At 42.3% G+C, this 27,847-nt stretch overlaps 2 protein-coding genes across 2 annotated transcripts; both read right to left on the bottom strand.

The window, feature by feature from the left end:
- Positions 1–16: 16 nt before the first annotated feature.
- LOC148676445 (protein SON-like) lies at positions 17–6,904 on the bottom strand. Its single transcript, XM_088608201.1, has 5 exons — positions 4,252–6,904; positions 2,787–2,934; positions 2,028–2,093; positions 1,615–1,730; positions 17–832 (listed from the first exon to the last, which is right to left on the bottom strand). Exons 2-5 carry the CDS (start codon positions 2,881–2,883, stop codon positions 677–679), a joined length of 435 nt encoding a protein of 144 aa, XP_088464327.1. The 5' UTR covers positions 2,884–2,934; positions 4,252–6,904; the 3' UTR covers positions 17–676.
- LOC148676444 (uncharacterized) lies at positions 5,142–27,847 on the bottom strand. The gene is made up of 10 exons (XM_088608176.1): positions 27,691–27,847; positions 22,822–22,985; positions 21,391–21,610; positions 20,876–21,000; positions 14,986–19,671; positions 14,322–14,671; positions 13,829–13,975; positions 12,969–13,148; positions 8,270–8,380; positions 5,142–7,132 (listed from the first exon to the last, which is right to left on the bottom strand). The coding sequence occupies exons 1-10, from the start codon at positions 27,771–27,773 to the stop codon at positions 6,956–6,958; spliced, it is 6,243 nt and encodes a 2,080-aa protein (XP_088464302.1). The 5' UTR covers positions 27,774–27,847; the 3' UTR covers positions 5,142–6,955.

Raw genomic sequence — 27,847 nt, 5'->3', positions numbered from 1 at the left:
ATGAGTTCCACTACTGAATGAGTCCACATTTTATTGTTTTAAAACACTGAATACAGTAGGAATAAGAACATGAGGTTACTGGGGTAGCTGCTCCACACATCCCTACTGACAGGGGAAGGACTTAAAGGCTCTTACTATCAGGGCCATTGAGATCTGGAATCAGATTTCAAAGTCTGTCATTCGGAAAAATCCAGACTCTATAAACACCATCCTGTGAGACTGAAATTGTTTGTTCGTAACAACACAAGAAGTCCGTTTGAGCTATGTTCCATAAGTGACAAAACCGAACCTAACACAAAAACATTTAAAACCAAAGGAGAGAATCATTAAAAATTTGACAAAAAATTGTTGCACAACACAGTTGATTTTCATGATTTAAATGGTGTAAATGGGCACCAGGCACAGCAACTAGAACACCTTCTCTTAGCTGCCGGTCTGTCCTCCTGTCCTGGAATCTGAGTCTATCTGCACTAATGCGCTTCTTGAGGTTTCCATTTTTGGTCAGTTGGTCAGTCTAGACCAGAGTGCTGGTCTGCTCCTGTGTTAGTCAATTACAATTTCCTCTTCCCTTACCACCACTTCCCATGACCAGTTCCGTGAATAGGAAATAGGAATTGGCATTGGGACCTGGTCTGAAGTAGAGAAACTAGAATGAGTCCTAACCCTGGTTCCAGTTTCAGCTGGTAGCAGCAGTGAACACGGGGCCAGTGGGCATGCTGTCCCCAGACACCTCCCCCATTGCCTGCAGGGCCACTGTGGCTGCCATAGCCTTAGCATGCTTCTTGTTAGGGCTGGCTGTATGGGGCTGGTACTCTCTGCCATTGATCACCACCTGGGAACAGTAAAAATAATACATTCAGAATTCTCTGAATTTAAACAGCATTACTCTTTTCCTGGACCCTACATCTGTTCACAAGCAGGAGGGAAGTCCCCCTTCTTCATGTCAGCTGAAGTACTTGGAGAAAGTCTTCTGTTGGCAGGGCAGGAATGTGTGCTTCGTTGATCTGAAACTTGATGAAATATCAGTTTTGCACCAATATGAGGAAATGGACAATGCACTGACTAGACTACTGTGCAGATGTCCTAAATGGCCTGTTCCTGTTGTAAAGATGACAATTTTCCCCACCTTGTTGTTTGGGTACTCTGCTTTTTCTTAAATAAGTCCATTAATAGTGTTACGAGGAAAAAATAACACTTCAAATTAAGTATATCTACTGCATTGTAGGGTTTTAAAATTTCTTCCTATGAATCAAATTAAGAACTCTTAACTACAGATCCAAGCATTATACTGCTCTTTTAAAATGTTTACCCAAATCATTTAGATGATTGGGTCAGTTATTTGGTTAACATCCTAGATGTTTTTCTGAAGATAGTATTTTCAGCTACTACCTTTAGTATATGCAGCACAAAAATGCGGTATCACTAAAACGTTGACATAGGATATCTATTCCCAACACTGCAGTTCCTAGCTCCTCAGGATGGTGCTGAGCATACATTTAAAAGAGAAAGATGGTAAACGAATAAGAGAAACAAGAGAAAGGGATGAAGAAAACAAGGAGGAGGAATAGGGAGAAGGGAGGAAAGAGAAAAGGGGGGAGAGAGGGGCAGCCTGACCTTAAAAAGAAAGTTTTTACGGTGGTCTGGGCCACTGTTGTGAACCATGACAAACTCCGGGGGCGACCACTTCCTCTTGTTACACATCTCCATGAGAGCAGACACTGGATGCTTCCCTGAAACAAAGATTAAGGGGTTAGAACATTTAACTTCAGCTTGATGAACAATGTCTGCTAAGGATACAGAGCAAGAAGTATGGTTTTACTATTCAGAAATCTGTAGAAATTCAGAGTATTTTGCACTGTGTCTTTCAGAGAGGCACACAGTCTTAAAAATGAAAAGCTGGTGGATCTGTATGAGTCACAGTCAGTGAGGGTAGAGTGAAACGGCCTCAGCCAGATCCCTGCCAGGATCAGGCCTTCTGGATTCAGGCAGCAAGACTGAGTGACAGGAAGTCTGGAAGAGTAACTCACCTAGAAGATCCTTCATCGCCGACAGGCTGCCTGACTTCTGAGTCTTCTCTCCTACGGCCACCAAACCTGTGAACAAAACGGACTGTGAGAACGGTACTGTCTGGGGGTAAAACACAGGTTCTCCATAATTCTCAGCACAGTGAACAGTATTTCCGTCAGTCAGCACAGTGTACAGTATCTTCTTTGCTCTCAGTGCAAGGCTCTCTCCTTGGAGACTAACACAAGAGACTACAAAGTGACCTGACAAGCATTTAAAGTTACAAAAGATAATCAGGTAACTATAAAGGTAACTAAGTTAGCTGAGAACTAGTTCAGTATTAAGAACAAGAGAAAATAAGTGTAAACTAAGAGGGTGTTAGTTCATATAAGGCTGAAAACCAAAAGCACTGTTAAACACAAAGGGGGTTGAGAGAAACAAACTGCCCAGCCATATTGTTGAAAGAGATCTTTTTAACAAACAGGAGAATGAAAACCCTGGCTAACCAAATGACAAGATGGGCTGAATTATTCTTATGTTCTGTTACACTCAGTGCAGCGCCGGTGTTGCTTAAGTGCAGAACAGTGCATCATTCTCCAGGCAGCGTACAGTACTGATATCATTTGTGTGTTGCTATCACTCACTCCAGTGAACTGTGAAGTGCACCGTGCAATGCATACTGTGTATTTTCAATGTCTGTCTCATTCTCACAGCTGTACACAAGAGTAAAACGTCCATCTTGCTGTAGATAAAACACTGACTCAGTCTCTCGCACTCCTCACCCTTCCGGTCTGTCTTGAAGTCGATTATAATGGGCTCCACAGTGCCCTCACGGTTCTTGCCCAGCCCCTCGCCTTCTCGCCAGCCCATCTTCCGCATCAGGAATTCCCCCACGCCCCCTGCCACTGGTGCTGCTCGCAGGAACTGGTCCTGAAGAATGGGGAGTGGGGAAGGCAGTGGGAGAGAGACAGAGAGAAAGAGAGGGGCACACAAGGAACAGAAAGAAAGTTAACAGCACATCTCTGCAGGCCACTCGCTAATTTCAAACCTCCTCAGAGCAAGGGACAGAGGTTCATGTCAAAGCGTCACCTCATACAAGGAAAACTCCTTTCAACTTCTTGACTTCTGCATCCCGCTTGCTGTTATATGTGAAAGATGCACTTGGCTTATGAATTTTTAAACAGCCTAGTCACCTGCCTGCAGCTTACTCAATGAAGAGTAAAAACTCTTATGTGGAACCTTGGACTGAAAAATGACAAACCCCATTGACACAAAATTCTGTCCACTCAGCAAATGACAAAACATTGATAAAATAAAACCTGACTTAAGGTTCTCAGATAAAACACAACCTAGTCGTCACACCATACCTACTGCCACAACAACGTAACTCTGTTGTCCAACAGGCTCTTGGTAGAACTGCAGCCCAATGGGAGGTGTGTACTGGTGTCTCGGGGACTCAGGAACTGAACAGGCTCATTGGTCTATATAAATCTTTTGACAACCGTTGACTGCTTGGAATTTAACTCTCTATTGCACGCAGCCATGCATAAACAAAGACGAACCAAGACATCTTTGTAAGGTAAAAAATAAAACAAGATCATGCAACAGAGGGTTAAAAAGAGTTTGTATCTCATTCTTGGTCATACCTCTGAATTACAGGATTAACCAGGGTGCTTGTCTATACTGAGCAGCAGTCCTGACTCAATGCTGGGCCCCTCTCTCTGCTGCCCAGTCATTAGACCACCACTGTCAAGAATGCTAAACTAATTTCCAAGGTTGATTTAAAGTTCTCTTTATACAATGGTGCCACTGTATTCTGTATAGAAGTTACATAATCAAAAAACAGAAGAAATCTCAAATCAAGGTTTGATCAGAGGACAGTTAACACAACTGACACTTTTAAGATCATCTTTTTTTGCTGTGCAATCCTATAGAAAAGTCTAGTGGAGCAGTGACAGTATGTCAGCCAATGCATGTCCAATCGGTAGGTCTCAGTTCACGCTTGAAAGTTGATGGAGAGTAGTAGCAGTCTACAATCCCTCCAAAGAGTGGTGTGGGAGAGACTAATTACAAGAGGAATGCTGAGAGGGGGACCCCACTTCACGCGCTGTACATAGCATATGTAACTCAGCTATAGACAAATGCCCTGTACTCGCTATAGAGGAGCAAAACTGCACAACATCGCTTAAAAATTATATATATACAAATCCACATATATATATATAATGGTGTTGTCGGTGTACATACCTAGGCCTCTGCGGCCGTGCTCTGATGTGATTAGAAGGGCCTGAGAGTGACCATGGCAACAAGGCAGCTACAAGGACTGACCCTGCAACAAGTTTCCATACAGAGGGGTGAAAGTTCACAGGTCACTCTGTGAACCTCCACCTCTCTCCCTCATTCCCACCCACAGTGAAACACTAATGGTTTTTCCTTACTCCAGAGTTCTCGACCACACCACAAGCTGATCACATGATTGAGAGGTGCCTTCACTCTGAGTAGCTCTGAGAGCTCCTCTGTGTTCCTCAGACCAGGGGAGTCCAGTACCAGGCCTTCCATTGCATACCATCACAACCTCCCATTAACACCATGTAACAGCTGGATGTGCAAAAGCCTACAATGGAAAGTACTGCACTGGCAGACACTTCACTCTCTGCCAGAGGAGGCTTTAATGCCCTCAAGTCCCCAGTGATGATATGAAACAGTGTGTTCAGGCCTTCACACTGAAAAAACCCTGGGAACCAACTCTCTGTTCTTGCCACAGGTGGAAACACCCCTCATAGGTAGGTACTGGGCTGAAGGCCACAACACTGAGCCTCCTGAGTTTTACTTCCAATGGGAATATAAACATCCTCACTCCACTGATGAACTGCGCCAGTTCCTTCACCAGTAGCTAAGGACCTGATAAACGGCTTCCTTTAAACCAGTTCGGCACTACCAAATGAAGACATTAAAACCCAATGACAGCTCAGCATACCTGGGGATAGGGCTGCCCCACCTACAGTGCCCTGATTCCTGGCACTCCAGACTTGATCCAAGGGAGCCCCCTTCATCCACACAGGGGATCTCCCACATCCATTTGACCAGGTAGAGGGTGGATTGACAGGCATACTTACTTCCAATTCTCCTTTCCCCTCTTTTCTTTCTCTTTCTTTTCCAAGAAGCCTCTTTTTAGCAAAGAGGGCACCATGCAGACTGATAAATACCCCAGTGTCAGGGACCCGGGGTGCCCATCCTGTTTTGTACCTGCTTTGATAAAATTTTCAACATCAACATCTGTTTCATGGTATCCAGTGGTGTATCCAGTTCACAAAGAGCGTTGAAGAGAGCCTGACCGAGAGCTGGCTTCCATGCTCCAACAAACAGGGTTTTATTGCTCCTAAAGGTCTCAGGTCATAAACCACAGGCTGACAAATTAGACAAATGTCCAGGAAGTATTCTTAGCTCTGTAAAGTCCCAGTTACAGTCTTGTGTGGCACAGAATTAACGAGCTGCAGTGAACTGATGTAACTGGACAGTAGATCTTAGATGTGTATAAACTAGAAGCACATGTACTAGAGTCAGGTAATATGAACATTCCTGAATCATTAGGAGTTGTGAACTTTTTTCTAATAACGTTTTGGCAATCGGGAATAAAAGACAGATGGTACAGCGGCATGGCCCTTTGTGCAGCTGCGTCCTGGGTTCAGTTCTGGAGTGGAGTGCCTTGTGTCATGATTTTGCATGTTCTTTGTGGGTTTTTCTCACTAGATGCTCCCATTACCCCCCATTTGCCACAGACGTGCTGCCTGGGTTTAGTGGCACCTTTGTGCTTGTGTTTGTACCCAATGACAGCTGGTGTCCCAGGGTGCACAGTGTAGTCCTCCTTCAAAATTGTGTGCGTTTTATGGTTACTACTTTGAACTACAGGTGTATGGCAATTTAAAAGTCATTACTGAAGGCCACAATTGGAGCATGAAAAAATATGGAAGCTGCTGCATGCTCATAAAGTACAGCAATTTTCAATAAACTATCACTTTTCTTCACACCAAATTAAACACAATAACTCATGTTATGAAAGAGAGGAGGGAAAGCAGTTGTCCACAGGGGACAAGCAGTTCCTACTTCAGCCTAACAGCCCATCAGAGTGGTGTTCATCCCAGTTTCTAGCCAGGCTCTTATGCTGTAGCTATGTGGTGTGACCACATTTGTGAACTGATTACATCAATGAACACACGAGACAGACATCAACCACACAGAGGCTGCCTCTGAGTACACACTGAACACACTACAGAGCAAAGGTGGGGCGCCAGTTCCAGAAAGGCTCCAGGGAAAAGGGAAAAGGGGTATGTGTGAGGTAGGGTACACACGTGTAATAGTGTCAAATTAGGCATCACTTGTTAGCATGCTTTCATTCTACCAAGTGTTCCAGGACATTAAGGATTAACATTTAAATTAGCTATTGTCAGGAGTTACTAAGTACTGTGACAATTTTCCATCAATCCAATCACAAAAAGCTCATGGATTATGCATGTAGGTGACAGGATTTCTACATGTCACCTAGTTGATTAAGTTTAGAATTATAATGTTCATGCTAGCATGCAAGTTGTAAACTGTATGAAGACCATCAATGTTTTCTACAACCCATTTAGAATGTATGGAAAGTTGTAATACTGTATATAAAAAAAAACAACAGGTCAAGGATGTGACCAGTAAAGCTGGCTGCATTTCATACATACAAGGTTTCTAGATTAAAACCGTTGCCTTTGAAAAATAACGCCCTGTATCCCAACAGAACTATCAGTTGTGTCTCAGAACAGTAATAGTTTGAGTTAAACTCCTGTTTGGAGTCCCATTCTTGTGATGGAGAACTGAATACTACTCAGGCCATGTTCAGCTGCATTGGGCACAGATGGAAGCCGTGGAGACAGGGGTCAGGTTTGGGGAGAGCACTGCATCCACACAAACTGCCTCACAATCTCAGAGCGGGGCTCAGTCGCCGTGTCTCTCGGTCCGTGACGTATAGCTTTACCTTCTTGACCCAGGCCTGCGGTCCGCTGCTGGACAGCTCCTCTGAGGACAGCACCTGCGCGCCGGTGGAACCAGTAAAGCGGCCTGGCATGGTGTTGGACTGGGCCCACGCATCCACCTGGGGAAGCAACCGGCTCAGGGTCAGCCACGGATTCACATGTGGCAGGGGAGGGGGCAGCAGCCACTCTGGAGAAGCTCAGGGGAGGTGTCAGTACTGGGTGCCATGATGGCCTGAAACCTGAACACTCATTTGCTCCCAATGGTGTTGAAGGAAGAAAAACATAAAACTAACTCTATTAATAATTAAACACTTATGTGGAGGTTAACAGGTTCATCAGGGGAGACAGGTTATTATAAAAAGGTCTTTATTGTTTAAACCTGGACTCTGCCGCCATTTTATTCATAGACATCCTAAAACATAGGGTAGTACCAGACCAATTAAAGTGAAAACCACAGTACCTATGGGCAACAAGCAAACATTCGTTTTAATGAACTAAATTTTGGGGGAAAGTCAGGGACTTTAACTGGCCGACTGTGAAAATGTGAAAGTGGACAAAGGAGTCTCAGTGTGGTGACATGTCTGAGAATGTTGTGTGCATTACAATATCAATCGAGTAACCCTTTGATCTTCTGAAATACCCCATATGTAAGAACACTGAATTTAAGTTGAAGGAGAATATTTGTAAAACCCCTATTGCAATTTGAATAAGTGTTTTTTCTCTTATGTTGTTCAAATACAGGAACAAAAGAATGGTTACAAATGAGGTGGCCTTTAGGCCCACCTGGCCTGTACAGCAGCTAGTAGATAATCCAAGGATCTGATCTAGCTGTTCCTTGAAGGAAGTCAGGGTATCATCTGGTTACCTTTACTCCATACTCTCACTCCACATTGGGTAAAGATGTGTTTTCTCTGTTTTAAACAAAGCAAAGCTTAATATTTATTAATATTAAGCATAAGCTGTACAGAAGGCAATGCAAAGTAGGCAGAAGCCTTTTTTGGTCATTCATATACCAGTGAGAAGCGAATTTTATTCACTTTAAACCAATGAATAGGTAGCTTGTTTTATATTCCAACAAAATGTTTCTCTGTAAAATGATACCAAGTATATCTGCTCAGTTATTAATCCAATAAGTCCGCAGTCTCCCCAAACACCACCAACTGTGCTGATACAATGATCCCACTGTGGACCTGCAGCCCTGTGCAGCACTCCGCCCCTGGGTAGGAAATGGGGAAAAGAAGTGGCGAGGGGCTTACCTGCTCCTGCGCCCGATTCAACATGCAAATGGCGTTGACGTCGAAGGGGTTCTCAGCGAGCTTCTTCTGTGCCGCGGCTCTCTCGCTCATTGCCAGCGTGATGTCCACAGGCTGGGAGAGAAAGCACCACCAGTCACTAAAAGAAAACGGATCCCCGTCCATCCTTGTGTTTGCCCGTATCTGTGCAGCTGGGGGTCCGGGTGAGGGTTGGGGTGGGCTGGCACACAGGACCTAAAGGCACTGCTGGCATTGACAACACAGGAGCCTGAGGGCAGGTCGGCTTCCTGATCAGAGCAGCAGACATGTACAGCACTGATCTAAAACAGGCGATTTACCTTCCCCACAACTGGTCAACAGTTTTCCTTCCAAAACAAATGCCATCTTAGTTTCAGTCCATATGAAACACTTTTAAACACTGAAATACCCAAAACACAAAATGCAGATTGCATTTACACTTCACAAATGTTAACAGAAAAGCTAATAAGAAACTCGTTATCTTATCTGTTTAAGCATAAATGTTTGAAGGGTACCATTTAAACTTCAAAGCCAAGATGTTAAAACGTAATAAGATGAAGAATATGTACATTGGCTCTCAGCACCTGACAGGTTGTAGCTGTGCAATATTTTTTTTTTAGCTTTACTCTCTCATACATCAGAACTGTTTTGATTTCCCTTTAACGGTCGTGCGTTTAAGATATCAAAATCACCTGAACAATAAGTGTACAAAAGCAGCTAAAAAACATATCAAAGCCTCCAAAAAGATCTCAATTGGATTAAGAAAATTCAAATTTTATGCAATTTTAAATTTAGGCAAAATTAGAACAAATCAGTAAGTAAAAATGCTCCTTAATGCATCCCACAACATTGTCAAGATCCTGACCTGCTGTACATCTACATAACTGTCCTCCACAGAAGCAAAGTTTTGTTACTGCCTGAGGATCTGTGGAGGAGTAGCTTAAAGAAGGACTAAACAAGCAGGCGACTTTAAAAACTCACCAAAAGAATTTTAATAATTTTAATTTCTTTTGTACTTATTATGATAGGAATTATATCTCATCACATTGGGCACAAGCATAAACACTTATTTAGAATACAAAAATGCACAACGGCTGAAATTAAAACCATTTCAGAGAACTACACAGGGCATTTACATGTTCTGTTTTAAAGTAAACCTCACAACAGAGGTAAAATGTAAAGCTGACATATGCTCACCTACACTTCATTGCATTTGAATGAAAGTTCCTGAGAATAAAACACCAGCGTTACATTATACAGTGTGACATCCTGTAACATGAACACAATACCACCAGTCACAACATTTCTAATATTAAGTCATTTTTGAGTTTGCAACTTTATGCTCTTGCAGTCTTGTAAAAATGTGATCAACTTTAGTTTTGATTTAAAAATATGAACTACGATGGTAAAATGAAAGTCACATAGAAAATATATTTTCCATCAGTAAGAGTCACCTTAGTCTTTCACAGAGGTGAAAACTAAAGGCCAGATCAAGTCTTTGGTGAAACAGCTAGAACCCTGTTATGAATAATGACCATGCACTGCTGTAAAAGTATCAGAAGCTTTTACTTTAAGAGCCCCTTCTTTGTTTCAGAAATCACAGCAGAATAATTCCAAAAGTTTTAAGCAGGTATTAAAACCATTCTTCCATGTGCATTCAAATGAAACACTTGTGAATAAATTAACTCATTAAACAGTTTGAGGCAATTTTAAAGCCACACAGATGTCCCAGTAACTGAAAAAATACAAAATAAAAAGCCAGCTTTAGTGATTTCAGGAGCTTCCTTTAATAATCAACATAGCATTATGTACAATGAAAATAAAATGACATACTACTAAAAAGAAAAAAAAAACTACTAAAATGCCATTTCATATAAAAAGCCAAACATGATTACATTAGGAGAGGGGATTCTACAGGAATGTGGATTTCTGCATTGCAACTGTTTATACAATTATGTACAAAGTGACAAGATCTGCTTCATTGTACACCTGAAATCAACAAGTCAGTGCTCTTAGCACTGCAATGCAGTGCAGAAGATTAAAATTTACAGATTTTTTTCCGGCCTTTTGCATGTTCAGAGTACTAAACTACATCCCAGAATGTAAAATTCAATACAATCAGAGCAGGCCTTGTGTGGGAGCAGTGTCCCATACTTGGCGATTTTAGCCATGTCCTGGAACCAGAGGACATTCCCCAGGTGCTGGGATCTGTATTGACAGCACAGTGCTGCAGTACAAAAAAAAATTCACCTAAGCAGCAGCTGTGTGTGTGTGTGTGTAGGTGTGGGCATGCATAGACCAGAATGAAGACGACAACAGCACTGCAGTGCTTAAAGCAATTACCAGACACCTGTCTGAACAGACATGTAATGTCTTACAGAGCAGGAGTTTGGAGTGACTTCAGAGAGGTGGGCTGTCCCCTTGTGCAACAACACCACAGAAGCAAGTTTTTGCAATAACCTTAAGACCCAGCCTCTAAACACATTGACTCTAGAGAGCTCTTACACAGAAAACAGGCTAACAGGGCATCTGGTCCAGTGCCAACTTCCCTATTGCAACACTGACTTTGTTACCCCTGCTGGTTTAAAAACTGAGAAATCTATACTATATTAAACAAATTGCTCCATGTGGCAGATGCTGTACCCTGTTACTGGAGTACTGGCTCCAAAATACATTTGAACTACCATTTACTGCCTAGAAAAAAAAATGGAGCCAAAGTCCATCCAGCAGGGCACTTTCTCTACACCACAGAGCAGATAGAACTGAATAAGCAAGCAAGGGGAAAACAAATTAAGAAATCTTTAAGAAAAACAAAAGCACAAAACAGAACACCTAAAAATCTGAATTACAGTGACAAGATGTCAAACCAATGTAAGCTTTCTCAGTTGAAAATTTGCCAGAGGATCATTCATTTTGCACTTCAAATGTAGAGAATAGGTTTTGATTGTCACACAAGATCTACACAGAATTGGTGTCTTCTGCAAATTACAAGAAGTGAAGCTACTCTACATCTGTCTACAGCTACCCTATAGTGTGGGGTGCTTTCCCTCTCTACAGGCTAGACATTGCCTTTAGCCTTGGAGCCAACAGCTTGTGTGAATCTAAGAGATGATCACATCAGAAAAAAGTCTCCTCAAAAAAATCAAACAGCAGGGTTCAGAGATCTTTTCTCCCTCCATAAGAGAACATCTGGATTTTCCTTTTTGAATTATCCCTTTAATCAGCACCAACTAAATAGCAAACATTCTTTTCACACTGGTACACCAGAGACATGTCCGCACATTAGTTTCATGCTGGTCACTTTCGAGGTGGAACCAAGCCATGGGACATTGGCCTCACAAGCTATGTGGCACTGGGCCAGGGCCAAGGCAAGAGCTAACATATACATTATTTAATTGTGACGGCCTGTCGTACACTACTTGAAAGAGAAAAGAACAATAGCAGTCAACATTGTGTAGCGGAAAAAAAAAGTCTAGCCATAAGAAGTTGAAACACAGGCACTTGTGACTATGGGTAGAATCTAGTGTTCAACAAAACCTGAAATCTTTCTGAAACTATAGAATCAATGACAATATACACAGGAAATGAACAGGAAAATAATTATCAGCACAAAACAGTGTTGTGATAAAACAGGAATACAAAAAAGAGATCTTATGATAAGTGTAGGTCAGTCCACAAAAATGCCATTTTTATGACTTTATGAACTCCATTCTTGGGCAGAGTCCTGCAGCTACTTACCTTCTGAAATTGGTGTCCAACCCCACACAGAATGACACCAACTTCACATACTAAATCTCTTAGGTTTGCCACACAGTTTCCCCTTTAAATTGTTTACATTAACAGATGAACTCTGTGAGGTCCAAATTTTTCTCTCCAAGTAATTTTCTTCTCCTCCTATTTGTTGGTTTTCATTTGCATACAGCAATGCATAAAAAAAAACTCGAAGAAAAGCGAGACCACAGGATCCATGTTTAAAATAAATCCACACTACAGCACTGTGCACCTGTGGCTGCAGAATGCGTCCCATGTCCCACGATGTGGCTTGTACTTCAAATAGTGTGAAAGACCTGAGCCGTGCTGGGAAGGCTCAGTGAGGTTCTGGCTCAGCTCGGGTATGCCAGTGTAAGAAAAACTAATAAAAGTTCTCTTTAGGAAGGCTTGCACTGATCAGTCACACAGCGCAAAGCTTCCATTGCTAAATGGCATGCTCTGGACACTCCTACCTTCTTTGTTAAAATCAGTTAGCGTTCAAACTGAGATTTTGGTTTATGAAGACTCCACACCCAGCAGTAACAAAATTCCTGGAATCTGGGGGCATTTAGATAGGTACAGGAGACAAGGAATTCCAACAGTTTACACTGAGTTTCCACAGACATGGTGCAGCGGTGTCAGGCCCTTTATCAGCACGCGTGCTTCTTGTCTAGCTGCCTCTGCTAGTGGGGGAGTGGATCATTCCCAACTGCAAGTCCAAAGACAACTCGCAACACAGGAAGTTTCTCTGCGGGTGTGCCAGTGATGGCTGCCTGGCGCAGGGGGCAGGCCTGGGGGAAGGGGGTGGGTGACTGCACTGGCTGCACTGGCTCCAGCTCAGCTTGCTAGCTGTGCCCGTCTCAGTCTACGAGCCCGTGCCCGCTTGGGAGCCCGCAGTGGAGGCGGGGGGCTGGAGCAGAGGCGCGGTTCCCACCTGCACAGGTGTGTCACCGAAGACGTCGTCCTTGCTGTCTTTCTCCTGCTTCGTGTCTACAGGAACCCACTCCCCATAGGCGCCGTCACTCTCTTTCTTCCTGTGCTGTGACCCAGACGACACGGGGAATTCCTTGGTCAGAGCTACCTCCGTCCGTGACACCGGTTTTGCTGATGGATTCTATGGGAACAGCAGCACAGGGTTCAGTATGTGGTATTCATGTTATATAACTGCTTTGAGTACCCCAAAGTTGATTTTTAAAACTTACTGTACCAATGGAAATACAGCTCCATTTCTTATTACTCTTAAGGTTTCCAAAAATAAATATACATCCTCTGTTCTATAACCAGCCCTCAGTACCTACATTTAGATCCTCTAAATTTTCAGAGGAAACTTCAGAAAAGAGGGAGCAATTTTTTTTTGCTTTAAAAATTCCATATGAAAATGAAGCTCAGCAATAGGCTCAGATATACTAATTCATTATTACACTTTCTGTTGAAAAACAAGGTTTCTGTATTGTGGCCACCTAGCAGCACAGTAACATTTCAGCTGAACTTCACTGTGTGGATGGCTGGAGTTCTATTTTAATTTGAGGGTATTGATAATCTGTAACTCAAATTTCCTGACTAGAAACTCTGCATTGTATTATCATGACAGTTTGTACACTATACTATTACAAGATACCATCTTTGTTGTATCAAGTTCTGCTGGTGGGCTATTCACATTTTTATTGTACTGTGATGCTATTACTAATTGTGATTTTAATAATGCTTAGTCCAGAACCAGCTGCAAACTGTACTGATTCTGTGCTAGCATGTGCTTTGTTCAATTAGTGATGTACAAAGTATGTAATGTCTTACACTGAGACTGAAGGAAATCCCCTTGTTTTCACCAACTCGAAGAGCCTGGCTGCCAAAAGGCCTCTCTTCATCTTCATCATCTGACACATGCGGCTTATTGATAATCTCATTCTCGTCCTCTTTACTCTCAGCAATCTGCTTACACTTCTGCAGGAACAGAGAGGCATCACTTCAGAACAGCCATAGCCTTGCAATTACAAAATGTAAAAATCAAATAAAAATGGCAGAAGTTTTTTTTAAAATAAACACGTAGTATGCAACTTCATTAGACTTCAATAACCTTCATCAGTTTGATATGGTGGTATAATTTTGCATGAAAACTCCAAGTAACCAGTTTTCCAATTATCACATGCAACTGTTTTCTTTCAATATTTAAATAATTTGACAGCAGTATTTTCATGAAGAATTATAAATAATATTTTAGAAGGTCACGATGTTCTGAACACATTTAGAAAGACACTACATTTCACTTTCAACCACAAGTGTCCCTCACCTCAGTAAGCTCCTTAATGCTGATGCTGTTTGCCTTCTGAACCACCTTTCTCTTCACCTCCTCAATGGGCAGGGGTGCAGGTATGGATGACATTGTGGACATGTTGGGCATTGTTTGCAGGGTGGGAAGAGTGGTGGGTAGGCTGTTCATTGTGGGGAGACTAATAGGCAGACTCATGGGCAGACTCATTGGCAAGGGAAGGGGCAGAGGAAGAGACAGAGGCAGCACTGGGGGTGGGAGAGGCAGCTGCAGTATAGCTTTGGGCTTCAGGCTCTCTGGAATGGGCACGCCTGCCTTGGCACACATTGCAGCAGCATTAGCCTTGGCAATCTCCAGCAGCTGGTCTTTATCTGTCAAAGAAAAGCATCAATACACTGAAACACCATTCATGCCACATAAGGCAAGACGTTGACTACTCTGAACATATAAAAAAGCATCACTTATTTTCAGCTGCATTAATACACAGTTTTCATCTTTGGTTTTAATTGCTTATTTAACTGGCCTCATCTATATTAAACCTTAAAGTGGGATATCAAACTATTTTGAAGAATATGACTTCAGTGACACAGCTTAACTCTGACTGCAACATCATATTTGTAACAGACCAATCATCACAACAATAACAAAACTTAAGAAGTCAAAAACTATGCCTGGCAGGTCTTACCCAGCTCAGTGAGGCGTGGAGGGGTCTTGCTAGTGCTTCGCCGGGTTCGTGATTTGGACCTTCGCCTCCGCAGAATGAGGATGGGTGAGTGGCTGGGGGCACGCCTCCGCCAGCGATCAATAGAGCGGCTACGGTATCGGGAGCGACCCTGTCTCCTGCGGGAGCTAGAACGTCTACCCCTGGAACTGGAACGAGACTTCCTGCGGTGCTTGGATGTGGAGCGTGATCTGGAACGCCGAGCTCGTGCTGTGGACCTTGACCGTGAGCGCTTCTTCCTAGCTGGAGAATGGGACTTTGAACGCTTGCTTTTCTCAATAGATTTTGATCTCTTCCTTCTTGCTGGGGATCGGGACTTTGACCTCTTACTTCTTCTTGGAGAACGGGATTTGGAACGTTTTTTTCGTGCTGGTGATCTTGACTTGGATCGTTTTCTTTTTGGAGATCGAGATCTTGAGCGCTTGGTTCTTGTTACAGATCTTGACTTTGATCGTTTCTTTCTAGCAGGTGACCTGGATTTTGATCGCTTTCTTCTTGCAGGAGATTTGGATTTCTTCTTTCTACTACGAGATCTAGACCTGGACCTCCTTCTTCTCACTGGAGACCTGGACTTTGACTTCTTCCTTCGACTATTAGATCTGGAACGTTTCCTTCGAGTGACTGATTTAGATCTTGAGCGCCTTTTGCGAGCAGGTGACCTAGACTTCGATTTCTTCTTCCTGGAAGGAGACTTAGACTTTGAACGTTTCTTTTTAGTGGGAGATGTGGGCGAATGCTTTTTTTGCTTTGAAGATCTGACATCTTTGCTAACTGAAGGTGATCTGGATTTTGAACGTTGCTTTCTTGCTGAGGGTTTAGCCTCTGCTGATGGTGATCTTGAACTAGATTGATTAATTTTCTTTTCAGACTTTGAATTTTCTTCTGCTGCTGGAGATGAATTATCTTTTGCAGGAGATACTGATTTTGTGCTTGGTATTACAGAGGGAGATATAATATCAGAACTGATTACTTCTTCAGGAGATACTAGCTTTGTAAGATTCTCTGCTTCAGTAACACTGGAATCGGTTTGTTTAGGTGCAGAAGAATCAGGCTTTGTAGAACTATCAGGACCTGATGTCAGAGATTCTGGCGGTCTATCCAAGAGGGGTGAAGTGGACCTTGTGGGCTCCTGAATGCTTAGTGATGGAGATCTCAAATCTCTGCTGGAAGAAGGTGACATCGATATCTTTTCTCCATCTTTAATTGAAGATGACCTAGATTGCTCATTTGAACTTTCAATCTGTTGCATGGTAGGTCCAGACTGTTCATCTGCAGTGGAAAAGCTCACTTCAGTGTGTTGCATGGTGGGTCCAGACTGTTCGTCTGCAGTGGGAAGGCTCACTTCTATGTGTTGCAAGGTGGGTCCTGACTGTTCGTCTGCAGTGGGAAGGCTCACTTCTATGTGTTGCAAGGTGGGTCCTGACTGTTCGTCTGCAGTGGGAAGGCTCACTTCTATGTGTTGCAAGGTGGGTCCTGACTGTTCGTCTGCAGTGGGAAGGCTCACTTCTATGTGTTGCAAGGTGGGTCCTGACTGTTCGTCTGCAGTGGGAAGGCTCACTTCTATGTGTTGCAAGGTGGGTCCTGACTGTTCGTCTGCAGTGGGAAGGCTCACTTCTATGTGTTGCAAGGTGGGTCCTGACTGTTCGTCTGCAGTGGGAAGGCTCACTTCTATGTGTTGCAAGGTGGGTCCTGACTGTTCGTCTGCAGTGGGAAGGCTCACTTCAATGTGTTGCAAGGTGGGTTCTGACTGTTCCTCTGCAGTGGGAAGGCTCACTTCTATGTGTTGCAAGGTGGGTCCTGACTGTTCGTCTGCAGTGGGAAGGCTCACTTCAATGTGTTGCAAGGTGGGTTCTGACTGTTCGTCTTCAGTGGGAAGGCCCACTTCAAGGTGTTGCAAGGTGGGTTCTGACTGTTCCTCTGCAATGGGAAGGCTCGCTTCAATGTGTTGCAAGGTGGGTCCAGACTGTTCATCTGCAGTGGGACGGCTCGCTTCAAGGTGTTGCAAGGTGGGTTCTGACTGTTTGTCTGCAATGGGAAGGCTTGCTTCAATGAGTTGCAAGCTGGGTTCTGACTGTTCGTCTGCAATGGGAAGGCTCGCTTCAATGTGTTGCAAGGTGGGTCCAGACTGTTCGTCTGCAATGGGAAGGCTCGCTTCAATGTGTTGCAAGGTGGGTCCAGACTGTCCTTCTGCAGTGGGAAGGCTCACTTCAATCTGTTGCAAGGTGGGTCCAGACTGTTCATCTGCAGCTGGAAGGCTCACTTCAGTATGCTGCAAGGTGGGTTCTGACTGTTCATCTGCAGTGGGAGAGCTCACTTCTGGGGGTGCTGCTGATAGTGAGCAAACAGACATAAAGCCCTTTTCTACCGAAGGCAACTGAGAAGTAAAGCACTTTTCACTTGTCATCAATTTTGGTATCATACTTTGATCTGTTTGGGGAGACCTACATTCATCTACCTCATGAGGTTTCTCACCAATTGTTTCATCCCTTAAAGAGCAACTATTTTTTGTCTCTTCTACAAGGGTCATAGGTCTTACAGGAGAAACAGACTGGCGTGTCACACTATTGTCTATCAATGGGGGTACAGGCTTCCATGTTGCACCTGGTGCTACTAATATGTCTGTATTTGGATCTGAAGACTCACTTGATATTTTAGTACTTTCCACAGGAACCATCTGTTTTGTGGACTGGGGTGATTCAGTTTCACTAGACTCTAAATGCTTTATTGCCTCTATATTTTCTTGGGAACCCAAAATTCCAGAAGAGGTCTCCAATCCAGAAGCTGCTTCTAAAACAGACTTTAGCAAAGTAAGAGGCTCAGGCGGCATTTCAGTTGTAGGGGCCACATTGGTAATGCACTGATTTTTATCAGGGTTTTTGGATTTTGAGTTCTCCTCTTTGACTGAAGATGGACTTTTCTCTGCAGATCCTCCATCTCTTGAAATAGACCTTGATTTGGACTTGTCTCTTGTTAGAGATCTTGATTTTGAATGCTTACTAGTAGTAGCAGGTGACTTAGATTTTGACGTCTTTTTATTTTGGGGAGATTTAGATTTTGACCGTTTTCGTCTTGAAGGAGATCTAGACTTTGACCGCTTGTTTTGTCGCGGGGACCTTGATTTGGATCTTTTTCTTTTAGGAGATCTAGATTTTGAGCGTCTCCGCCTTGCTGGTGATCTAGACTTTGAGCGCCTGGTCCTCCTTGGCGATCGAGACTTTGAGCGCCTGCTTCTTCTAGGAGATCTGGACTTGGACCTTATTCGTCGTGGGGACCTGGTTTTTGACCGCCTGCTTCTCCGAGGAGACCTTGATTTTGAGCGTCTGCTTCGTACCACAGATCTAGAACGCGATCGCCTGTTTCGCCTACGCGATCGAGATCTTGACCTCCTGGATCGGGAAATTGACCGTCTATTTCTTGTGATTGATCTAGAAACAGACTTCCGGTTGCGTGAACGAGATCTAGATCTTGAGCGCCTGCTCCTCCTAAAAGACCTAGATCTAGACCTTCGATTTCTCCTAAGTGATCTAGACCTCCTCGATCTGGACCTCGAACGCCTTACTCTTATTGGAGACCGAGAAACGGATCTCCTGATGCGCCGTGTTGATCTAGATCTTCTGGATCGCGATCTTGAACGCCGGCGTCTAGACCAAGATCTAGACCGTGACCGGCGGTTCCGTGTGAAAGACCTGGATCGTGTGTATCTACGCCTGGGTGACCTGGACTTGGATCTCTTGTTCCTTGTACGGGATCTTGACTTGGTACGCCTGCACCTTTTCAGAGAAGGTGATCTAGATTTACGACCAGACTTTCTGACAGACCTGGATCTAGACCTCCTCCTTCCTGATCTTGATCCGGATCGCTTCTTCTTCGGGCTACTCCTCCTTTTTGAAGTAGACTTGGATCTTCTCCTGGATGAAGAGCGTGCCCTCCTAGACCCTGACTTTCCAGAAGTACGTTTCTGGCTTCGCGAACGGCTCTTGCTCTTCCTAGATGGTGTGCGTCTTGAGCTCTGCTTTTTCGATTGAGACCTTGATCTCGATCTAGATGCAGAAGGACTCTTTTTGGCTTTCTGGTTCTCTTTACCCTTTCCATTTTTTGCTTCAGGGCTATCCTTGATTTTCTGAGCCTCTGTTTCTTTTTCAGCAGGCTCTTCACTACTTGCAACCTCCATTTTAGGAATAATGTCAGGCAGTTCCTGAACTTTAGCTGGATTTACTGAATCAGTACATTCAGGTACCACACCATCCACTTCTGCAGAACTATCCTTGTTCTCTGAGGATGATACCTCTGGTTCAACTGAAACAAGATGCATTTCAACGACATTCAAACTCAGGTCCCCCCCTGGAGTCACCTCAGAAACCTTCTCCAGAGACTCACACGTTGCAGGTGCCACTTCCAGTACAGTGACAGGTGATGCACTCTCCTGGGGTTTCTCTGTAGAGACCAGTGGTGAGGAACCATGAAGCTTAGAGGAATGTCTCATTTCAGATTCTGATTCTGTTCCAGTGGCTGAAGTGCTCTCAGATCTGGAATGAGTAGGAGAGTTCTTTACTTCTTTCTCTTCCTCCTTTCTCCTTTTCTTTTTCTTCTTTTTGCCTGCATGCTTCTTCTGCTTCTTGGTTTTGCTGTCACCTTCATCCACAGCCACTTCTGTGGTTAGAACAGAATACTACAATGAAACCAGTCCAACTACTAATCTCATAACAATGAAGAAACATTTACATAAACTGTTTCCTCAAACTTTGAATGTCAATATGAACGTTTAGTTCATACATCGGGACAGATCTGTTGACTACTAAACTTGTATTTCCACGGCCACACACTAGGTACAATTAATAACTAATAATAAAAAGCAATATGTGGCAGTACAATGAAAAATTGATAATATTATCTTTAGTTTCTGTAGCACAGTAATGCTTAAGTCATGCATTTAGAAAAGAAAAACATTTGTTTGAGAGTTATAATAAAGTACATTCCAGAACACTTCCTCAATTTCTAAGCACAGCTACACTAGACAATCCAGTATTAGGCAATGATTCTGAATTTTTACACTTTAATACCTAACTGCAAAATTAGTTTGCAAATTTGGGAAACTTTTTAAATTGATTCATTTTTTCCCCACAGACATGTTTACTGTGTTCATGCCAGTCTGATTTCAGGGACTGGGAGTCAAATATATTGAAGAGTAAAGGGATGTTTATTCCAATCTATCTGTATATATAAGTGGATAGTGCATCAAAATTATTATAAATACTAAAAGAATATTCTACATTGTCAGCCTGAAAGAACACAAACATTTTTAGACGTGAACACAGACACTTAATAGTGGACATGAACCAAGCACCCTTGGCATACTGTATTTTGCTGTAATTAAAACTAAATTCAGAGTGCAAACTACAAGCTAGGAAAATAAAAGCAGAAGGTTTTCTTGTAATATGAAAAATGGTGCACAAATATAGTACTCAAATATTCCTTAAAAATGCGTGCTGCATGTTAAAAGCTGGTATTACAACCTGAGAATACTAAGATAATGACACTGATTCCAAGATAAACACATCATTACGCAATGAGGTGGTGTTCAGTGGATTGGCACACAACATCTAATTTTAAGAATGTTTAAAATGTGTTTTCATACCTATTTACAGTACACAAACAATTGCCCAACTGCACTAACATTATAACAAAGGTTGCAGTATTAAAGATCATATTATAGCAAGGCTATACAGTGTAAGGTTTTCTTGTGTGATTGCTACGATCTTCCAATTACCTACTATTTAAAGATTGAGGACCAAGATATTTTTGCTTTAACATTTGTATATCCTATTATTCACAATTTTCTCTACTATTTGCTTGCCTGTGATGGGCCTCTCCTTGGGTCCACACACCAACAACTCAGTTTTATCCACTTCTCCCTCTTGGGCATTCTTGTCTGCTTCCCCAGCAGTGCCTTCTGTGTTGAGCTGCACATCATTCTTCACACTGCAGTGAAGTGAACACAGCTGGATGACATTCTGATGTGTCAAGGCAACCTTAGCAAAAGTCTGCCCACCATTCCACACTTTACAAAATTACACACACAGTAAACATGGAAAGCAAAGTATGAATATTAAATTGCAAGACCCCCTCCTTCTAGCTGTTCTATTCTAAAATTAACATTTTTGTCATATTCACTTCCAATCTTTTGGAATTACACAGGATAACAAAATTATACTAAGACACTAGCATATACAACAACATGTTTAACAGGTTAGACATGCTGCCTGTATTCTAAACTCAAACCAGGTCTCCCAGTTTAAGCAGCACTGAATTCCACACGGTCTCCCACCAATACCAGGAAGCCACTGAGCAAAAAATAAAGCAGGCACAGACCTAGACCGGGTCCGAGATTCTCCTTCAGACTCCTGCCCAGACTCAGAACTGCTCTCTGAACCAGAGCGACATTTCTTCTCCTCTTTACGTTTCTTCTTTTTCTTCTTGCTCTTGTGTCTCTTATGCTTCTTATTCTTCTTTCTGGGTGTTTCACTGCCCTCTTTGGTGACCATCTCCTCTACAGGAGGAGTACCCTCGGGGGCTGTGTTTTTCTCTGTATCTGCAACACAATGTCACACATTCAACACAAGGTACAAAGTGACAGGCTGACTAAACTTCACACCACCTTTGCAGCTAGATCACAAATTACATCATGGAGCCAACTGCTATAACACCAATATCAATATATTGATCTTGATAGGGCAGGAGTGTGCAAACTTTTTTTATTGGGGGCCAGATGGAGAAAACAATATGGAGTCGCGAGCCACAGGCTATCTCAAATAAAATAAACAAACAACACCGGATATCTGTGCATTCCAATAATCAAATTGCCTTTTAATTTAGTGGACTACACTAATAGGTGAGTTTTAAGTATTTTGTACTGTAAGCTTGAAATGACCTTTATAAATTATGATAGTACATCATTTTTATATACCTGTAAGATTTCAGAAATTTTACTCATTAGTGATAACTCTACTAATGGGAACAGTGAAGCTGTGTCTTGGACTGAAGAATCACTGTCAAGTGTTAGTGTTGTGAAGACTCAGAGTACATCACAGAGGTGACTTTTCTTGGATCTTACTTGGCTCTTTAGTGTTTTTAGAGAAAATGTTTGCTCGCATATGTATGCTGAACAAACTCAGCATTCTTTTGGCATGGCGTCTCAACTGTGGAAATCTGGATTTTTCCAAGCTCCTGTAGAACTCCGGCAGTGGGAGCATTCATAATGTCTCCTTACATTATATTCCTTCATTACAGCAACTGATTCTTGGCATATAAACAGATACACTTGTTTCTGAACCCAGTGAAAAAGTATTCATTTTGTCAGCATGGCTGCATTCGCTGTCAATTTTTAGTTTCCTTGGTTCCGCCATTTCGAATAGCTTGCTAACATTAATGTACAGAATTAAAGTTTTGAAGAGGGTAAAGAGGAGGAGAGATGGTAGCTATTCAGTTTTGAGATGTGATTTTACGTGATGCCGGCCCCTAGTGTTTAAAATAGGAACTGCATTTTTTACTTAAAATCGAGCCAAATTTATAGCTCAAAATTAACTCACGGGCAGCTTCAGAAACAGTGGCGAGCCATGGTTTGGACAACCCTGTGATAAGGTTTTATTTCTTTTTCAATTCATAGGGTTTAAAGACTGCAGAACATGAAGTGAAGATGTTCTCTACTAGTATTTCCTTGTTACAAAAGGAGCACTTGTGATATTTGTTGTTCAGGTGACGGACAGACCCAAGAATGCTGATGCAGGACAGGGAATCACTTGCCTGGTTGGCTGTTTCGAGGGTGCTCCACAACTCCAGCTTGGACAGTATGCATCTCAGCTACTGCCTCCTCCTGGCTTTCCACAGCCCCTGCAGCCTGTTCCTCAGGTCCTGGCATTTCCCCGGTGAGAGTTACTCCACCATTCGGTTGTCCATCACTTGTCATTCTGGAACAGAAAGCACAGAGAATTCAGCTTGATCACTCTAGCCTGCTACATGAATACTCTATGACCTTTTGGTAATGTTCACACAGTCTCCTTATTTACAGTACTTGGACTTCACTATGAGGCCAAAAGTAAAAATAAAGGGCATGATGTGTTTTTACTTACCTATGATGTAACAATATTGAAAAAAACTTAATTACTCTTTTAAGAGGTAACTTAATACTTACAAACTCATTACTTTTAAGAAGACATCCAACCAAGTGATACCCAGGTGTCCAAGTTCTTGGTTTCAAAATTAGTTTTTCCCACAAAACAGGAGATTGCATTCAAATATGAGTCCTGAACAGTGTAAGAATTAGAACCTGGGAATCACAATTTTGGATTAGCTTATAACAAGGGACTGTTCTAAATGCCTCTGTGATACATCTCTCTATAAATCTGTGAGGAACCAGCTCTGTAAGTCCTTTTGAAAAACTGAACATGTAAATATAATTTTTGCTAATGTGCCTGTTCAGGTTTGCAAAGGGGTATTTTGTAAGACTGGGAAGTGTGATGGGTTGTATATAAAACAGCTGCCTCACAGCTCCAGAAACCAGGCTTCTCTTCCAGGCTCTGCAGCTGTGTGGGGTGAGCATGTTCTTTTTGTGTGTCTGAGTTGAAGTCCTGTCTCATGCCAGAGTTATGTCAGTTAGAGCAGTACATAATGTTAATTTGACAATGAGGTGATGCTTATTTAAAGAATATGGCAAAAGCAAGCAGAAGAACCACCTCACAGATCACTATTTGTTATTTGACTGCACTGTGATGTACCATATAGAAGGACAACTATCCACAAATATCAGAGTATAACTCTGCATCTACAGATAGAAATATTCATTCATTTAAAACTTAATCATACACCAGAAGTATTGCCATCATTTTCCAAATAAATAAACTCTCAACCTCAATGACTGTCGTCTTAACTCTCCACAGAATAAGTTACCTGCCAAACTGTAAGAAATGTAAGAATGTAAGAAACGTAAGAATGGTTACAAACAAGAGAGGTTCATTTAGCCCATCTAACCTATTTGGTAATCAACAGTGTAATTCTGCTGTTTCTTGAAGGAGATTCAACAACCTGGCTAGGTAGCCGGTTCCAAACACCGTTTGGGTAAAGGACTGCTTTTTTAAAATGAAAAATTCCCTGTTGTTTCCACTTATAGTCCGTTGTTCACTGCTAGATCATTGGGCTGATTATGTCAGGTCTTTAAGGATTTTGAATTCAAGACGTGTTAAAGACTAAAACCTTTAGTTCTTCCAGCCTGTCTAGACATTCCTTTAAAACCAAAAAACAACATCCAGTTGCTCTTCTTTGGATTCCAAAGCCACATTATACTTTCTATTAAGTGGTGATTAATATATATACACAACATTCTAAATGGGACCTTGCTAATGTCATTATACGTTTGACTATGTATGATAACATTATTTGCTATATTTCCTCTTCACATTGTCTAGAAGATGTAAATGATGTGTCAACATAAAAACCTAAAAGGCTTTTTTTCATAAATTAGATTTTCTGGCTCTGTGTTGCCCATTTTGTATTTAAAGTTTATGTTTTCACTACCTGCATGGAAAACGCTGTGCTTGTCTACATTAAACAATCTGCCAGGTGTCTGCACAGTCTTACATTTTATTTAAATCTTTTTTTTAATTTAGCCTTCTACAGTGTTTGCAACCTCCTCTCTCTAGTACCATCTGACTAGTCTACTTAATTTTCTAGTATACTGATATACATTAAGAAGAACAGTAATCCTAGTACAGGTACTTCACTAATTACACCATCCCAATTTGAGTATTGTCTTATCTGGGCATGGTTTTCTATATAAATTCCAATGCAAACATTCATTTCCCTGAATGCCTCCCACCTGTACAATATGAATTAACCTCTTTTGAGAAAATTCCTCATAAGACTTCCAAAAACCTAAATATGTAAAATGTCAGATGTGTATATATCACTGCTGTTGTTTGTTCAATAGCACGTAGGTTCAACATGGCCTACCTTTTCGAAATCCAAACTATTTCCTAGTTTCTTATTTATGTCGCATTAAGTTCTAATTGTTTTATAAACATTATAAGAAGTCAGATCTGATGGCCTGTAATTGCATGCCTAAGTTTTATGATTCTTCTGGGTATTATTGCTGTCTTGAGCAATTGCTGGAAACACAGTGTCAATGTCTTCTTAATGACAAATGTTTCCTTGAGTGTATTGGGTAAAATAACCATTGAACCCTGGGGTTTCATAAGTCACAAGTTGTTCCATACCCAAAACACTTCTGCCTCTTCTATGTATACGATACTATTTAATACAGTACTCCCACCTTTTCACTGCATGGGGGAGGTTATTTTCTTTTTTTCTTAGCGAACACCAAAGTTAAACACTGATTTACCACAACAATTTCTAAGTTTCCCATTATTATTAATACATTCAATTTAATCCTTAGTAGTTCTTGTACTGTTGCAATACTTCAAGAACTATTTTAGTTGTCATTGCAATATTATTTTCCATTTCTCTTGCATTTTATCATATTATTTTACTTGTGCCTACAATTAACTGGATTCCTCTTCTTTAACTGGATCATGTCGTTGGTTAATCTAATACAGCACATTATTTTACCTTTTATTTTAGTTTTACCTTTTAACATTTCACATTTCAAACCAAAATTACAAATACATAAAGTTTATTACGACTGTCCACCAAACATACACTGGGTTTGTATTTTTTAATAAATGCACAAAATGCTCCACCTTAAGTTGCCAGTATCAGAAATATGCCACAATCTAACGTATAGCCGTACAGTTTGGTCACCACTCTCAAGACACTGGATAATGCATTTTAATCAGCAGGCAAAACCGCTTGTTTACATTGATTAAATTGAAAAAAAAAAGTGTATTATAAGCCCGCATCAATCAATACACCGTAATAAACGAAGTGATATATAGGTAGCGCACCATAAGAGTTAAAAGCCCTTTCTGGGTCTTTCTAGACAGTTCCGCACTTCGTCAAAAACCTGTTTAATGTCGCTTTTTTGTCGACCGATAACGATTTAATCTCGGGAATTACTCAAAATACGACATTTTAAGGTTAAACAGATCAGAAACCTCAATGCACAATGGTGGTGGTGGAGGGGAGTCCCCATTAACTGTAAAGCGCTTTGAGTGGAGTGTCCAGAAAAGCTCTATATAAGTGTAACCAATTATTATTAATAGGTGTTTCAAGACTCACAGTACCCCGTTTAAAATGCATTACTTGGCGGTGTTTGGGCCTGCTTTGTTTGCTCTGTGCGCTATAGACTGACTCAAACAGAAAACAAGGCCGTTTCCCGGCCCGGAAAAAAACATAACCCGAGTAAACATCAAAAACGGGGGAAGCAGGCTACGCCACCTAAAACAGATCGATACGTTATCTTTACCAATTACACCATCTCAGCACAACATGCCAGGTGGCGACAGGCACCGAGTTTAACTGCGTCTGAAATGTCTTTTTTTTAGTAAAAAAAACAGCTAGATACTGAGACCAAATTAAAAATAAATCACAGTTCTCTACCTATTTAAGCAGTCCCTGGGGCCCAGGTTTGTACAATGCGAACTAACCGGACAAGACACCGAAGAAACCAAGCACGCAGACTGTCCTTCTGGTCGCCATGGCAGGGATCCCCCCCCTCGTCTCCCCGGTCCAAACCCCCAGAGAAGCGGGAAGCGCGGACGGCTGCACTTCAGCCCGCCGCCAGCAAACAGGCCGAGGCGCCGCCGCACTCAGGCCTTCATCCGTCCCAGAGCACAGAGCCGTGGGCAGACAAATCCGCGGGTTCGGCCCCCACACTTACAGTTGTGCAAAATCCGTCTCACCTAGTAAAATAAGAACGATCGAAAACGAGAGGCTCATGGCCACAACGCGCAGCAGCAATATAATATATAATTATTTCGTCAACGTGACTCAGGGAGCGAGTTAATAATAGCAGCCGGAGAGACAACGTGCTCTTATGTAATGGCTGCTCCAGTGAGCGGATTCCGCTCTACTTTCGCAAAGGCAGGAAACCTCTTTGCTGTTACATGATACATACGTCAGCGCCCTTGGGTTTGGAAAGGCGCTTTATAAATAAATGGTATTATTCAAATAATTACCTCCGTACACAGGCCCAAGACCGCACATACACTCACGTTTTAAAAAATATATATTAAATTTAACAGCCGTACCAGAAGTTAAAGACTACGGTATTACGAAACCACCCCCTAGTTACAACACACGTTTGCTGTATCCGTGTCTGTTAGAAGCACGAAGCCCAAGTTTAACGAGGCCGAGAGCTCATGGCACCAGCGGGACCTTACAGTCGCTCATGACTCCGCAGCAGTCATGGCTTCCAGGAGGTTCCTCGCTCGGGCAACGCACATTCAAATCCACCAGAAATCGTCATCGGGCGAAAAACCGATATCCAGGCAGTTGTTTTTTTTTTTAAATTAAAAAATGCAGTCATGGGCCCGACCCACGATTTCGTGTCTGCCCGTATTTAACACGAATCCCAAAAACAAAGACACGCCGCTCGAAACCGGCCGTAGTCCGTTGTACGACCCGCGGACCCCGGGAACAGATCGGACTCTCTTTCTACTCTCCTAGCCGGGCTACTCCGGTGACTACATGTTGTTAAAATGTTGAATAAATGATATTTACCCCGTATGCTGCCCTTCGTCTTCGATTTCTCTGATTTTATTCATTACGAAATCCCGGAAAATCTGCTCGATGTTGGTCGCCATGACACTCGGAGCAAAAAAAAACAGTCCTCCACTCTCCCAGCACCCCCAGCGAGCGTTCAAGGCTTTCTATACCA

Source organism: Lepisosteus platostomus, chromosome 2 (assembly GCF_059453375.1).
Source record: "Lepisosteus platostomus isolate fLepPlt1 chromosome 2, fLepPlt1.hap1, whole genome shotgun sequence".
NCBI classification, from domain to species: Eukaryota; Metazoa; Chordata; class Actinopteri; order Semionotiformes; family Lepisosteidae; genus Lepisosteus; species Lepisosteus platostomus.
The sequence above is the reverse complement of the archived record's forward strand: the minus strand, read 5'-3'. Positions and strand labels throughout refer to the sequence as shown.

Coding starts and splice junctions, on each gene's coding strand:
- LOC148676445 (XM_088608201.1), bottom strand. CDS start 2,883: ATGCGGAAGATGGGCTGGCGAGAAGGCGAGGGGCTGGGCAAGAACCGT. Junction 2,094..2,786: donor CTTCAAGACAGACCGGAAGG/GTGAGGAGTGCG, acceptor TTTTGTTCACAG/GTTTGGTGGCCGTAGGAGAG. Junction 1,731..2,027: donor GGCGATGAAGGATCTTCTAG/GTGAGTTACTCT, acceptor TCTTTGTTTCAG/GGAAGCATCCAGTGTCTGCT.
- LOC148676444 (XM_088608176.1), bottom strand. CDS start 27,773: ATGGCGACCAACATCGAGCAGATTTTCCGGGATTTCGTAATGAATAAA. Junction 21,001..21,390: donor GAATCTCGGACCCGGTCTAG/GTCTGTGCCTGC, acceptor ACTTCACTGCAG/TGTGAAGAATGATGTGCAGC. Junction 8,381..12,968: donor TCGGTGACACACCTGTGCAG/GTGGGAACCGCG, acceptor TTTCTCTCCCAG/CCTGTGGACATCACGCTGGC.